At 38.7% G+C, this 17,003-nt stretch overlaps 1 protein-coding gene across 1 annotated transcript in view; it reads right to left on the minus strand.

Moving 5' to 3' along the window:
- Positions 1–1,292: 1,292 nt before the first annotated feature.
- LOC137192563 (neuroligin-4, X-linked-like) overlaps positions 1,293–17,003 on the minus strand; it is an 18,844-nt gene continuing 3,133 nt past the window's right edge. The window contains exons 3-9 of the mRNA XM_067603348.1: positions 16,322–16,474; positions 12,704–12,889; positions 11,683–12,133; positions 10,671–10,884; positions 9,535–9,659; positions 5,763–6,372; positions 1,293–4,303 (exon numbers count right to left, since the gene is read on the minus strand). Coding sequence (XP_067459449.1) covers positions 3,896–4,303; positions 5,763–6,372; positions 9,535–9,659; positions 10,671–10,884; positions 11,683–12,133; positions 12,704–12,889; positions 16,322–16,474 — 2,147 coding nt within the window. The 3' untranslated portion in view covers positions 1,293–3,895. The remainder of the gene's footprint in view (positions 4,304–5,762; positions 6,373–9,534; positions 9,660–10,670; positions 10,885–11,682; positions 12,134–12,703; positions 12,890–16,321; positions 16,475–17,003) is intronic.

Genomic DNA, 17,003 nt, shown 5'->3' on the forward strand with positions numbered 1-17,003 from the left:
AAAAAATTAGCAAGCATAAGTATTGAATTAATAATATCTGCTTTAATTCAGCTAGAAATTGCCTCCTAAAGTTAGCTACAATCACCCAAAATGGATTAATTTAAAATTGTCTCCAGATGCTTCATATACTGCTTTTAAATATCAGTCTGGTATCTATGGGGGAAAAAAATCTAATTTTCACCATCTCTACATTATTTCTAGACTGCACTTGTTAAATAGATACACTTTCCCACCTTGCCTGTTTTAAAAGTTAAAAATACCCTCCAGAAGTCACCTAAATCAAGTCGTGAGCATTAAAAGAAACAAAGATAGGAAATGTTTAATTAAACTGTGGAAAAATTGGTTACTATAGCTAAATGACTGTTGATTCAGTAATACGTAGCCCGCCATGTAGATAGGGCTTCTCAAAATGTCAAATTGAAATGGCAAGAGTTATTTTTCAGTCCTGAGCAGTTTACACTGGCTTCTCAGGGTCCTTTCTGCACACGTTGACGTCAAACAAAAAAATACCTGGTCATGACTTGAACTCATGCTTTTGAATGTGTTACCTTCCATAAATCAAATTAACTGCAGTTATATCTAGTTAATGGGATTAGAGCGGGGACACAATGTAGGAGACATCAATCTGGTCTGGAAGTCAGCCATGAATTTGGTTCTTTCACATCTCACAGGGTCTCCTTGGCCAGCTGGCAGGGGCTGCTGGTCTATGATGATTTACAGTAATGTGTCCCTATTTTGCTGCAGCGGGGATTTTAGTAATTGTGCAAAATACGCACTGTAGAGCAATGCTAAAGATAATCCATATGGAAATCTTTTTACACGGGTGAAATTTGAAACACACAAGATATAACATGTTAATTTGTGAGCTCTTTTTTTTTTTTACAATTTAAACAATTTAGCTGTTGCCCCTGTTTCCAGTCTTTATGCTACGCTAAGCTAAGCTAACTGGCTGCTGGCTGTAGCTTCATATTTAGCACACAAACATGAGAGTGGTATTATTCTTCTCATCTGACTGTCAGCAAGTGAGTGTATTTCCCAAAATGTTGGGTTACTATTCCTTGTGATTTTTTGATAACTAAAACCCAATTACCCAGTTAAAACAAATGACATATAAGATCATTGGAGTTACTATCATTAATATTCGTCACTAATTTCACATTAGTGGTGAAGAATCACTTTGTGCTAGAAACAAAAGACCCGAGTGATAAGGTCCGCTTACTTCCCCTCTAAATTTCTATGATCACTACCATAAATATTCACATTTAAGACATACAAGACATTTAAAATGCTCATAAATTGTAAAATACTGATATTTTTATTTTTCAAAAATGCAGCAGAAATGTTTTATGCTTGACACAATCCAGCCATCCGCTGAGTCAATAAACCCATATGAAAAAAATATTCAGTCAATCAAACATCCATTAAATGTTATTTTTATATCATTTTGTAAAAGTTCTTTGCTTGCCATCCACAATTTTTCAGCTTTCTTTTTCATGTATTCTGTTGACAGTTAACTAAAATCTCTCATGAAGAAGTTACTTAGGATGAGAGGAGGTTAAATAGGCCTCACTGTGACAAAGCTGTATGTAGTCGCACAGATGAGGCTGGGGAGGTGGGAGGGTGGGCGTGGATGGGACATGGGTTAGGGTAAGGCAAGGAGCGGGAAAAAGAGGACAAAACAGGAAAGTTGCAATATTAGGGTTGGTGCCTTTGGGTTTTTGGTTTGAGTTACTGGTTTGGATCAAAGTATAGGAGTTTGGCTTGGCTGTTTAGTTTTACATATATAAAAGGTTTGAAGCTTTATAGTAGCTACCAGATAGGCAGAGTTTGACCATTTGTCATCTTTTAGTGGCAGCTATGACATCACCGCATCTCTGCTACAAGATTTGTCAATATGAATTGGTTGGGATTTATTTTATGAATGCTCTGAAACTCAGTATAGTGATACTGACACGAAGTCAGCAGGAAAACCTCCAACTTGTCTCTAAAGTCAGTCATCATTTCCGCAAGAAGTTGGTTGATGTTTCAATAAAATAATTTCACTTCTTCTTAAGTGTATCTCAGTGGCAATTTGAAAAAAAATATTGCTCCATTATGAGGATATTAAGGCTTAAACAGCAGTATGTTTGGAAGCCTGTTTGCCTTCAATGTTAAGTTTCCTCAGCTCCACCTAGGCTCCATCTCATCAGTCAAACTTGGCTCCAAACAATTGACATCATGGTTGCAGGTAATAAAACAAACTCCAGGATTTAAAATGTGGTTAACAGATGTACTATATCCATGTTTTTTTTCCAGAGTTGGTGATGTTGTGGAGCATATTTCCACAGGTTTTAAGCTACAACAAACATTTGGCCAATTTCTTGCGTTTAGTGCCTGGAAAAAGGCACAAGTTTTCAGTCAGCATTCAGTAGTTCAAGCAGGGGCTCCTCTAAAAAAGTACTGAAGTCCCTGGTAAGGTGTAGCAAATACTGATTGGAGGAATCTTGACTTTGTGGGGCTCACCCTAAATGAAGTTTGAGAAGTTTTAAGGACTGAGGGTAAGGTGTTTTAGAATATTTTTTAGGAACAGAGGGGAAAGGAGAACAGGAAAGGATTCAAAGGCTTAAGGGTCATGGTTTTTGGCTGGTGCTCAATCATCAAACCAATATTGCATTATCTACACAGTACTAGCTCATCATCTGATGGTCAAACAAATAGACAGGATGGTGTGAAAAATGTCTTATACCTCAACTACTAAACAAGTATCTAGATGCGTACATAGTTAAGAATCATTGAAATGACTGTGCATAGCAAATATAGCCTTTAAATAAAGGTACTGTGTACATACTACAGTGGGTGAGATAGAAAGACAACCAGCCTTGCTTCAGGACATCTATACAATAATATAGTAATATCTGAAATGAAAGCAATAATGTGGTTAAATAAGTCATGTTTTAATGCAAGAGCAGGTAAATGCTATAAATCATAATATATCATCTTTATCGTCCCATTCTATTTACAAGAGTTTAACACATAGCTGGTTAGAGTGATTCTTCAGTAAGTCTGGCGACACTTCAGAGGCCCTTTCTTTTTCTGAAGCTAAATTTCTGTCTCTTGGCACACTTTCCATTCCTTGGTTTTCCATATCACTCTATCTCACTTTGTCTTTCTCGCTCTCACAGCTGTTAAATCCCTCTCAATAAAATCTTAATCTCTTTCCCACCATCTCACTAACTTTTCCTTCAGCTAATGTTGTTTTTTTTTTAATCCCCACTTCCTCTCTGTCTGTTTTTACATCCATCTCTCGCTGAATTGTTATTTTCTCCTCAGCTTAGTTTTGATCCTTGGCAGATAGGGCCTTTGATCTTTTAATGGAAAAAAAATTTGCTACATTCACATTTCACAGGTTGTTCAAGTTGACATCAACAGTCTGTGTGTGGTACTTGTTCGCTCAGTTCTGCATCTGCTCTCTCAGTCCCAGCGCCTCTCCGCTGAGCAGCGCGGGTACAGCAGGAGATGTAAACTCATCCATAACTGACCCTTTTGCCTCAGCGCTCCTCTTCCTCAGGTGTAGAAAAAGCAGAAGATTTAATATCCAAAGCAGGATGCGAGACATTTGTTGGACGTCTCGGCTTGTCTTGTTTCAGGTGGAGAGCAAATGATGCATAGAACTGCATCTCCTGGAATCCAGTTTGTCTTCATGCAACACACAGCTGTCTGTCTCTTCATCCTGTTACTGAAAATGTCTTTCTGTCACTCCATCTGTAACAATCCTGCAGGGTAATTAGTAGAGGTATTTAAGTCTTTTGTTTTATGTATGTGTGTGTGTGTGTTGCAGGTGTGTGTGAATGTGTGTGTCAGTATGAGTGTGTGTTGTTGTAATTATGTCCCTCTATGTGCGAGCATGTTGCTGCGGTTATACACGCGTGGTGGAGTGTGTGTGCGTGGAGATGTGTGTGTGTGGCAAGTGTGTATTACTATACGGGCTATGGTGTGTGTATCCCTGGTGAGGATGACCCATCCTCATCCCCACCACTGATCCAGGGGTCATGGGGGTCATTGGCGTCGCAGGAGTAACAGGGTGTGACCCAGGGGTCACGGGCAATGATCCTGGGGTCAGAGAGGTCATGAGTGGGACGTCATCAGGTGAGCGGCGCAAGGTGAGGGTGTAATCGGGCGGGCAGGTGAGGCGCACGGTGTCCAGTGTGCTGTAGATGTCCTGGGTGTCCATGCCATCCAGGGCGTCCAGTGTATCCAGAGTGTGATGGTGGTGAGTGTTGTTCCTCTCGTCTGCTGATGCTGCGTCACACTCCAGCTGCTTCACCTGAAAGGTTGGATTGGTGAATAAGTGAATGTGTAGATGTGAACACAATATGGGGTGAAAGCAATAAAGGCAGGTAGATAGACAGAGACTTTAAGACACTGAAAATCCGTCTCATCACCAAATAATCAAGCCACTAAGAACTATTTTCATTATTGATTAATCTACCAGTTATTTTCTTGATTAATCAATTAATCGTTACTATTTTATACTATAAAATAACAGAAAATAGCGAAAACTGCCCATCACAAAGCCCAAGGTGACATATTCAGTTTGCATGTTTTACATACATAGATTTATTTGATAACAATGAAAGTAAATAGACTGCACCCAGTCACCCAGTCCGGACATATAATTAAATTGTCAAGGTTAAAACCCCAATAAATTTAATTTCCACTGTGGTCCTCTCAAGGGGAAACTTTTGTCCAACCAACATTTGAAACCCAAACTATTTTTAGTCCACAATGATATAAAACAAAGAAAAGCAACAAATCAATCATCGATATTTTGGAACTAGAAATAAAACAACAACTTTTTTTTAAAAAAATGCCATTTACAAGAATTCATGTGAAAGCAGTCAGACATTTGCCTCGGCCTTTACCCAATCAGAGCTACAAACCCAATACAGGGTCCTATTCATATTCAGACTCCATAACTGCTATTTGTCATCATCATCATCTAAACCACTCCTGATGGAGTTTGAGTGATTTTTACTTGGTCCTCTGCAAGGCTAGTATGTTTTGTCCAAGTCAGAGTTATATATAACACAAGCATGAATCACAGTAATGTGTGCTAATACAAAAAGACTATGCTTGATGTTTGCTTGTCACACCAGATCTACCACCAGTGTACAAAATAGCCAAAAACACCACATAAAAAGATTTGATATTCAAAATGAATAAAACACAATTACAAAAGCAGCTGTGATGTTGAGCGACATTACTGTAAATCAATTGTCAATTAACAGAACTTGTCAGCTATAAAAAAACATCTGACATTTAGCGCCCACTACATTATGTGAGATTTCAAAGCAGCACGAGGCAACTAACAAAAGAGGAAAACAGTCGGTGGATGAACATGAAGCAAGTGGAAGCAACTGAGGCAATCCGACAGGGCTCACACACACACCTGCATCCGAACACACACACACACAGATACACACTCATTCTCACACTGATAATGCCTACTGATGGCAGGCTATGTTTTGCAGAAGTGTTCAACTGGCAGCTGCACCACTGGCAAGAAAGGAGTTCATTCAGATATTCACACACTAAACCTCATCTGGCTTTGTGTTTTTTAAACTTAAAATAAGATGTGTGATTATTAACAATAAGAATGATTATTTTCCCTATAACTCATTAAATTATGTGGCGACAGAAGCACACAGACACTCCATATACCATATATACCTCCCAATACAGCCACACAAACACAATCAAATAACAAAAACACATTGACTCACCTGTAATGACATCAGTCCCTCCCCCTGCAGGTGGGCCGCCACATCCGCAGGTGTGATGTCTCGTCTCGGGGGAGGAAGCGGACGCGGCCTGCGATGCTCCAGACGTCTCTTGTCTTTCTTGTACAGCAGAGCGGCAAAAGCAAGGATGTTGAGAAACAACAGTGACGCTCCCACCGCAATCGTCACGGAGAGTTCAGTCGAGTAGTCCTCATTAGGGACGTGGACCCCGGTTTCCCCTCCACCTTGGCCTAAAGCAGACTCGGGAGGCTGCGGAGTACCTCCTTGTGGACCTGGGTGACGTGTACTACTAGGAGGCCAACCTTTGGATAGGCGTTTGGTGTAAGAATAAGGGGTGTCGTCCTGTGGGGAGGGACTGTGCGTGAAAGAGGACACCGATTGGAGGAGCTCATTGACGTGATGCAAGTGAGGGACCAGCTGGAGCCAGAAGGAGATTTTCGTGGCACGATAGTGGTCTCTGACACGGGGCTTAAGGCCAATGTGGAGGTACAGCTGCTCTTTAGGGGTGTACTTAGGCCAGGCCACTTCTTCAAAGCGGTTAGGTTTCGTGTGGATGAACTTGGTATCTTGAGGAACCGGCTGGTTTGGGTCACTGGAAAGAGTGAAACAAAATGAGTTATTGCGTCATATTAAGATGGGTTGGAGGTTATGTAAGTTTTAGTGTTTTCTATAATTTATAGATAACAAAAAGGAGGACTCAATAATTTGTGCTAGACAAGACATTCCTCTTAACAGCCTCTGAACCTATTGTTCTGTAAATACTGTAACTGTAATCATGTACAAAAAAATGAAATACCCGTCAGCTCTGAGCATCTTTACAGATACAAATACTATGTGAAAAAAATCACCAAAAATTACAGTGCAACTTAAGAGCTAACTGGTAACATAGACGCTAATAACTACAATAGTGCCCCATGATCAATAAAGAATTAAATAAACCACAGTGAAACGCAACAAAGAATTGAGGGTATTCACCTGCATATCTACATTCAAGGGTTGATAAAATATATATTTAAAACTAAAGAATTTTAGCACATTAATCCAGCGCTTCATGTGTAGTTCATGTATTCATTGAACATATAAATTGCAGTATTCATGCTTTTCAGCTTCTCAAATGTTAGACTCCTAACACAGCTGCTGAAAACCCTTTTTTTTTTTAGCTGGCTACCATCCTAAGAATAGTCTGAGTTTCTCTCATACTGTCCAACAATTTCACCAGCGCTGGCACACATCTTTTTAATCAATAGTCAAGTATCATGAGACAGAGCAGTGGCAAACATTGTTTGTACAAAGCAAAAAACATGCTCAACATAGCTTAAGGGTGATTCAGATGCGTATAATTGATTTATTTCTTGTTTGTCCACTTTATATGCCTCTTACAAAACATTTCAGATAATGCTCAGTTGAAACTTGGTTTGAACAGTGTGCAGATAATTCCTCTAGTAAACATACAGCTGTCAGATATTTTCATTATAGATGGATGAATGCATGTGTTTGGTATAGCGAGAATATCCTGACAAATCACTTCTCTGACACATGTAGACAGGCATTTATTTGTCTTGTTACCTACTCATTTGTGTCGGCGGCAAAAATGACATAAATGAAGAAATAAGCGGCACATGTTCACAGACTTGCCAGTTACATGCTATGTGCTCACTTGTCAATCAAACACCTTATGAACAGCATAAAGAGTCAACTAGCGTGAAGACCTACAGGCACGCAAACACAAACAATCTGAAGATTTATACGCCCACACAGAGGCTCACAAAATATACATCAGGGAGCATCAAATCTTCCCCGTTAAATTGAGCGATCGCACAGTTCCATCATCGCATCTGAGGCGCTCTCAACCGGGTGAAATCTTTCTTCGGAGAAAGTTCCCCATTGATAATTGAAGTGCACACTGAAATTTTCACATCTTCCTTTAGTGATTTTGCTCTGCAGCTTTCTGTGGTGGTAATGATAGTACAGACCATGGTCTAGAAACTATTTACTTGCCCATGATTGCCATAATGCACCCACACTGAAGATGGGTTCTTTTTTTTTTTTTTTATTTTACACTACGGTCAAAATATGTGAGAGCACTGTCCTAATTCTGAATGTTATGAGATAGCAAAGGCTCTGCAGTGATTTAGATCAAGGTCTAGACTGCAGATGTCTCTGTAACTCTGAAGAGGTCTCAGTGGAGTGAGCCTTGATTGGATTAATTACTGGTAATTACTCACTTCGAGCACTGCCGAAAGAGGGTCCATCCTCAACAAATGCTTTTATCTTGCATGTCATGTCGGAGTATAGAGATAAAAGGTACTCTTATCGGGGTGGATTGTCAGGTTAAAGTTTTAATGTGGATTCTTTTCATAACAATTGTATTTTTCTTTGCTACTGGCTGATAATTTCACTTTCAATTTGATAAATTGGATATACAGAAGCTTTTTTTTTTAGCCACTGGCAGAAATTTTTAAATTAAATCATATTGAATAAGCTCTCTGTCTCATTGTGCAACGAGGGAAGAGAAGAGAAGAGAAGAGAAGAGAAGAGAAGAGAAGAGAAGAGAAGAGAAGAGAAGAGAAGAGAAGAGAAGAGAAGAGAAGAGAAGAGAGAAGTCAAACAGTGGACGATCTTTCTCTCCTCATTTAGGACATTAACTTGGCTTTCCTCAAGGACCTTTCCAAGCTGCTCAGCGGGTGTTTTAACTTTCAAGGTCCAAAGATGAAAAACCTTGTCAAAATGTTGAAGAGACAGAGAACCTGTGTGCACCTTCTGCCTACATTAGTCTGCAGTACTGTTTTCATGATTGTGTCTGAAAGTCCCTTTTTTCTCGCCAGACAACAGAGACCTTTTGAAGGAAAAGAGATTACAATAACATATCCTTTGCCTGTGAGCTCATTATTTTTGTTGCTGGAGAACTTCAATGTTTTAACACTCACTGCCTCATTTTTCTATGCTATTAAAACGTTACTTATCTTGACAGAAAACTTGACAGAGAGATAAATTTAGACTGATCTGTCTCCTACAAATTGGCGCCAATTAATTTTATTAATTGTATTTAGCAAATGTAAAACTGTTGCATATGTACATCATTTGTGAGATATACATTTGCCTAGTGCTACTATGATCAAAACCTGTTATCCTCTTCCAGTTATTCTGTGTCTTTGATTTCTTCTCTCTGTGTAAACCCTGCCAGATAAGTACACTCCATGTTCCATGTTCATATTAAACAGTCCACCAATTAAACACAGAGAAATGTTACTAAGTACTTGGAGAAAGTGAAGAGGCTCTGTGCTATTTTTCTTGATGACACCATAGACTTGAATCTTGGCTGTCTAATTTCTAGCTTGGAAGAGATTTGTTCCTGTAAAATCAGGAGTGACTTGTCCACAATTACAGCATCAACACACTGTGTTGCCAAAACCTCATCTCTGCAGAGAGTCAAAGAAAAAAGCAGAAACTGATAGCTATGCATTTTCTTTTACATGTTAAAATAAGATTAAATGGCCTCGCTTGCATTCACTCTCATGTTTTCTACACGTGGGTGGAGATTTAGATATTAATAGCAGAAATTAGACACAGATTTCTGTGTCTTAGAAGGCAGAAATAAAGAGAACTAAATCATGCTGAATCTGTGCTTTGTTTGGTCTTGTTTTCTTGATTTTTGCTGTACATAACATAGTAGGGAAAAAAGGAAAAAGTCTTCTCAGTGGGGGTTTCTGACTGAAATCAGTGTCTCACATCAGTGTACATTTTAACAGCTCACCCAGTCTTGGCAAAGTTGGTCCAGTAAGTCATGACTACTGCGCTCAGCATCACGTCGTTCTTGGAGAAGTTACAGTTGAACAGATCAGTGGCTCCCACCATGGGTACGCCAAACACATACGGCACCTACAGACACACACACACACACACACACACACACATAAACGTCACCTCAGTGAAGAAAGAAACTGCTTCATGTGTAACTTAAACTCAGGTCTCTAAAATCATCTTCTGTCTGAAAAGTCATCCTTAATCATCTGGACTGAAATACGTCCCTACAAACACAAAGTACAAAGTACAAATACATGCATACACACGTGCAGTGTCATAATGCAAGTAATTGTACACCAGCATACACAAAAATACATAGAAATCAAAAGAAGTGCAGCATAAAACACATGACTATTATGAAATACAGAAATTATTATTATTATTATTATTATTATTATTATTAAGACATTTTTCATAAATAACAATTTAACGGTAGTGTATATACAGACACATAACACAGCTTTGAAATTAGACTTCAGTATTTCAAATTCAGAAAATAAATTTGCAACTATTTTGATAACTGATTAATTGTTTAAGTGATTTTTTTACACAAAAAAGCCTGCTTTTCTTAGTGTTTATTTGATCATCTGTTGAATATCTTTGGGTTTTGGACTGTTGGTCGTACAAAACAAGCAATTTGATTATATTAGCTCAGGTTTTGGGGAAATTTGTTTTTTCACTATTTTCTGTGAAAATATCAAGTGATCTAGAAAATGATCTGCAGATCAGCTAATAAAACAATCATATTATATATTATTATAAATTAATTGTTAGTTTCAGCCCTAATTTCAAATGATTTGAGTCACTGAGCACTTGGAAAGGATCAATATGAAGCAGCACTTCCAAAGTAGTCTAAACCAAGAGCTCCTGATTCACTGCAAGAATCTCTCTAAAAATAATTTAGACAGGATCAGTTAAAAGCACAAACCAGTCTGCATTGAGTGACTATTTCTGTCTTGATCAAAATATGGCAGTGGTAATATATCTAATACTATTCCTTGTGCCACTATTTACATGCACCTCTTTTACTACAACTGTCACAATGTTATCTGTGCATGGCAACACAACACTGTGACATCATCTTACCTCATCACCATGGGCAGAGTCAGCCCAAGGCGGTGTGGCGTCACTCTGGCAGTGGTGGTAAAAGGAGTAGAAGTAGGTGGGCGACCCATACTGAGCATGGAGGTCAGCTGTGGCGATGGCTGGAGCCACCCACTGGTGATCTGTGAATAGCGCTACCAGAGTCTTCCGCCGGGTTTCCGCATTGTCGCGGTCTGCCCAGTCCGTGTACATGAACCTTTAGGCAATGGGTTTAAAATGAGCCAATTAGCCAATTAAGTAATTAATTCTGATTAAGTCCATGTATCTGTAATCAACTCTATCAACATATCTTTCATTGTTACTATGATATGCAAAAATACATTTTGCATGAGGGTGTTATACAATTTATACATATTTATTTAACACACCTTATAGTCAAATGCATGCATACAACCATGCTTTTAAAGGATCAATTCAACATTTTGAGAAATATACTTATTTGCTTTCTTACTGAGAGATGAAAAGATCTATACTACTCTCATGTCTGTCCTTTATATATGAAGCTACAGCCAAGAGATGGTTAGCTTAGCTTAGTATAAAGACTGGAAATAGGGAGAAACAGTTAGCCTGGCTAACTCTATACCCTCTAAAGTTCGCTGTTTAACATGTTAGATTTTGTTTCTTTAATTTTTCTTTAATAAATGAATGTGAAAATGACAAGTTTTGGTTTTGTGGGGAGTTCTGTGCCATAAATATTTCTTAGCAAGTCTCCACCGGTTGCCTGGCAACATCACAGTGTCAACAGGACTCCAGAAAGTCACTGCATCCAGCCAAGAAATAGTTCAACACATAACCCTTTGTAAAAACCGAAACCACAAATAGTCCTTTTTGCACCAGATATGACGTGTTAATTAGTGAGCTTTAGAGATGCTGGCAGGCGAGTTTTGTGACCTTTGTATCAATGTTCTCATCTAACTCTCAATGAAAAAGCAAATATTTCCATAAATGTCTAACTGTTCCTAAAATACATTCAGAGATTTACAGGCACACTCACCTTATGCTCTCTCTCAGTGTGTCTCGGCCTTCTGGGTATCCATATAAACTATCCACAAAGTCTGACACAGCAAAGTCAAAGTCCTCAGCAGTGACCCCGTCCTCTGAGTCCACAATGCCCTCCACAAATTTCACCCCCTCGCCCTGATTCACCCCCAACATCACATCGTAGTTCAGAAACTCCCCTTGCTCCATCAGAATCTGAGGGTCATCTGGTATAACATCACCATCAATCACTGGGGCAAAAGCGGTGTGATATTTGGCCGGCGTTACGTTCTGCTCCACAAGTTCGCGATAACTCCGGCCCTGGAGGCAGGCGACCAGTTGGGTGCTATCATCGATGCCACAGCCCACCCTCTCACCGAGCTGCCGGGCATACTTGCTGGGCTGGTAGTTGACAGCCCAACTGGCTAAAGCGCTGCCGCTCTGGATGATGGCTCTGTGGAACAAATCTGAGGCACACATGAACACACATGAATACGAATATAGATGAATAAGCATATGCATGTATACATTTATGGATGCACACGCACCCACACATACATGTACATGGATTCACAATCATGTGATAGCACACATGGACAGATAGATAATGTACATACATTTGCACACATAAGCATATGCATATGCAGAACAAGAATTCCCATAGCAAGAAAATAGAGCTCACAGACATGTATTATTCAAAAGGATGACAGGTCACAGTTAGAACACCAGGTTCAAGCAGGTAAGAGTTAAAAATTTTGAATAATACAGGTCCTATAAGTCACGGACAGGCTGTATTATTCAGAGCATTGAAAGGCTCATTCAAAGCATTAAGACCAGTAAATGAAAGCTGTATTGGTCCACTGGAGACCTTAAAAAGTTTCATAAACCTTTCATAGCCTACCAACCATAGGTGACTGCCTGTCTGTCTGTATTCACTCTCTGTCTATTCTAAAGAGCAAAACCCTTTTTATGTGTTTGCCACACAAGGTAGAGTTTAAAAAAAACAATGAGAGTTGTTGTCCATGATTCTTCCTTACCCTCAGAGTAGTGAGACAAAGTGAGGAGGCTCACACAGGAGGCTCCAGCCCCAGATCCAAACACAGTGACCCTGTTTGGGTCTCCGCTGAAGGCTGCAATGTTCTCCTTTACCCAACGCAGAGCTTGGATCTGATCCAGCAAGCCGTAGTTTCCTTTTGCTGCTTGGTCACCGGTACTGAGAAATCCTACAGAGAAAGAGGGCTGCTGTTATGACACAAACAGTACTTAAGTTTAAAGACTTACACGAAAACAAAGATGAAACGCTCTGGAAAGGATCGAGCAGTCCATAGGGTCCGATAAAAATTGTGAAAAAAAGGCGTTAATCAAAAGAGGTTACTCCCGCTGATTTTCTAAAGATAGAACCTCTTCATCTCACATTAACGTTATGTATAAACACACAGGAGAACACAGGGGGGTGATTGGTTAGATGCAAAATCATGAAATCCCAATTGTTAAGATCAAATATGCATGCTTCTTTTTTGTCATACGTTTAAAGTGAAAATTTTTTAAAATGAATGTGCAACCCCTGCAATTTCTCTTGTAAAGTTGAATAAAATTAACAAGGTACATACATATTCATATGAGTGTACATAGTCAGGAACCTACACACACATGTTACGAAAGCAGCCCACTCTAACTCCTTTTTGCTGCTGTAAACACAAAGGACCCTAATGGCTCATTCCACAACAGTATATCTCATTACTGCAGAAGCTCATTTCTCTGAACCTCAAGCTGCCACCGAACACATACGAGTATAATGAGCGAAGAAAAAATTGTTAATTTCATCACTTTATGCACAATTTATCAGAAATTTCTCTCATGCAAAAAGGGTATCATTGGCAAATTAGACTGTAATAGTTTCGGATTTATTTATGTTACATTTCATGTAACATTTCCATAGCAACATGCTCCAATTCTAGCTGATTAAGATTAGCAAAAAATAATTATGTGCACAACTCGACACTGCTTTGCATGTACGGGCTCACCTCACGCATCCAACTCATGATGGCAATGATGAGGAAGACACTGCTACTCGTGACGATGGCTGATGATGATGATGATGATGATGAGGATGATCATATTGGAGGTGGTGTAAACACAGAAGATGGAGATGATGAAAAAACAAACAAACAAAGGATCAAGGCTGGAACTAATTATTTTCATTAATGATTAATCTGCCAATTATTTTTCTTAATTAATTGTTTGGTTTTGGCCTAAAAACGGTGAAAAATGTCTGTCACAGTTTCCTCAGTAATCGTTGTAGCTCTACATAGAACTGCCTTTGTTTAGCTCAGCATAGTGACTTCAGTTCTAGCAACTTGTTTTTTTCTTTTTTTACCAAGGTCAGAATTGAGTAGATATTTGTTTCACCCACTAACCAGATGCAGATTTATGCCATCTTATAAAATCAATATCTAATGGAAGCCTTGAAAGCTTTAAAAGCTTCTAAAAGTCACAAGAGACTGCATGGTTCTCATAAAATCAAACCTTTTTTGATTTTGTTGAACGTTTTGACCTTTTAAAGTGTATCCAAATTTACTCCACTCTGTCATCTTATAAAAGACGTGGCCTTTCTTTGGTAAAAAATCATTTTCATTCTGATGTGTTTTGTGGTTAAAAAACTGTATTCAAATCTACATACATTTTTTTTCTTTAACAAAATGCCAGGAAACATAAATCCACATAATTAAGTAGATTTAAGGGCTTAGAACATGCGGGTTAAATCATTTTGAACATTACTTCATAAGCTAAATCAAATAACTAATTAATTATAAAACATACTGTATGCACACATTTTGTTAACAGGCTGGCGCAATTTAATTAATTTCTTCATATGAATTATTAAATAGTGGGCATCTATTAATGAGAGTGAGGGCATGATTTAACCCAGCAGATGGAATGATATGCATGTTGAACATTTGACTTCTTGTAATAAATATGGAGGCATACTGTACAAAGTAAATACTGTAGACACCACATCATGTCCTCCGTGGAGTACAGTAAATGATGCCTCTCAGGTTTTTCCATTTTTATAATTACCGCCACAAAAAGACTAAATGCCAGGATTCTAAGATATCCTATTTATTCAGCCCTTGAGCTCTACATAGCTGTCTAAAATTAGAAAAACCACAGGGAATCAGATTTTCCCTGTTCAGAGAGCAATGAGTCAGAGAGTCATGGAGGTAAAAAAAAAAAAAGATCAGATTTGAGTCGATGCTAGTAGTGGAAAAATTGGTTTCAGGGGGTTTATATCCACTAGGGACACCCATACTAAACATGTTTTCACTCAAAAAACAAAAAGGTGCTCCGGGTAAAAAGCAACTCACTGAAGGTTTTCACATTTTATAGCTCATTGAAGGATTAAACAATCCAGATGGTGGATATACTTTACGTTTAATCACTACAACTCTCTTGGCATCCAGTTGGTTTTATTCTTATGTTATCTCTATTCTATAACTTTTTTTCTTACATAAATTGTTAGCTCTGCTTTTGTTTCTTTTGTTTTTTTTCTTTTTCTTTTTTGCAAAAAGTGTTGAAACACTATTGTGCGATAATGCACTTTAATTAAAAAAAAAAACTTGACCATGAAATATTGTGTTGAGGTATTTTAAAAATCATTTTAACATGTAACTGTTATAACTGTCATATTCCCAAAGAATCAGGTAATAGGAAAAAGGGCATATGAGCAGTAAAGAATTACTTCATGTAAAATTTTAGTTATAGGAAATTGCATTTACAAAGTCTAGATTGCATCAACACTCATGTATATCTCTTTATTAATAAATATACATAACCTATTAAAAAAACAGACAACCCACAGAACAAAAAAATTGAATTAAAATAATGAGTGAGCTATTCTAATCTACTTCTATGTTTTTTAATGATGAAAGTGAAACCTTTGCACGTCACGTTACTCACATGTGAACATGAATCAATACTGGAGTCTGAGTGTGAGAGCTCTGTTTATCCATTGTTGATGTTTTGCCAAGCACTTATGGATCTAATGATTGACTACTGTCATAGATTCAAACACCTCCTCTTCGCTTCCGAAGCTTCTAACAAGAGATCCATCCATTTATTTGCAGTCTTTTATATGAGAAGTGTGAGAAAACAGCTAAAGTGAACTTAAATGAGACATTACATTTCATCGCCCTTTAGCCTAGCCCCCATCATAGAATCAATTACTATACACTACGTGTGCATGATACAACTGTGATACTATCAGAATACCCAAAGCACCTTGGCAGTAATTGCACTGCTATTGTTGTTGCTCAAAAGGTGGAGCGGGTTGATGAAGCACAAATAAAGCCACTTTAAACATAATTGTTTCACTATAGATTGCCACCTAGCTGCCTCCTATGAAGTCCTACAGTGTACTAGTCCAACTGGCACTGCAGAAATCAACACTGAAGGTACACAAAGCAGCTATTAATCATTATACTCACTGATTGCTCTGAGTCACGATACAGCACACAGGATGAAAAAGAATTGTAATATAGAATCCAGAGGTATGTAATAAAAGCATATACTGTACACTTGTGGTAACATGACATGCTTGAGTGCTGAGTGAATTACATAGATATAGAAGCTACTGTAGAGAAGATAACTTATTTTACCCAGTACTCCTAGGCGGTAGTTGAGGGTTATGACAATGACGTTGCCATAGCTTGCCAGCACACTGCCATCCATCATGTTTCCAGTGCCTTCTGTGTACGAGCCACCGTGGACATAGACCATCACCGGCCGCTGACCCCTCTCCTCATGGATGTCTGGGAAAGAGAGAGAGAGAAATGGAGGATGAGAGAGGATAGATAGATAGATAGATAGATAGATAGATAGATAGATAGATAGATAGATAGATAGATAGATAGATAGATGTCGCTGCTATACATAGTAATTTTTGTGCATAAGTGGATCCACATATCCACCCACATTCCTTCTGCTTCCACTCTGTCTGTTGCGTATGTGTGTGTGTGTGTGTATGTGTGTGTGTGTGTGTATGTTCTTGACTGGCGGACTGATCATCCACACGTCCATTTGTATGTATATCAACCTTTGATCACTCAGTGGGCAGTCTGTGCCTCCTTTGAATCCTCACACTTTGTATTCCCCTACCTTAATTTCTCAGCAGGTGGATATAAATTGAGGCTGAGGGAGTGCTTACCATTGTGTGTGTGTGTGTGTGTGTGTGTGTGTGTGTGTGTGGGGTCACATGCATGTGTATGAACCAATATGTATGCATGAGCGAGTCTGTGTCCTTCCCACTTCCATCCACAAGTAAAGGCGTAAACCCCTTGG

This window comes from Thunnus thynnus, chromosome 11 (genome assembly GCF_963924715.1).
Source record: "Thunnus thynnus chromosome 11, fThuThy2.1, whole genome shotgun sequence".
Taxonomy (NCBI): Eukaryota; Metazoa; Chordata; class Actinopteri; order Scombriformes; family Scombridae; genus Thunnus; species Thunnus thynnus.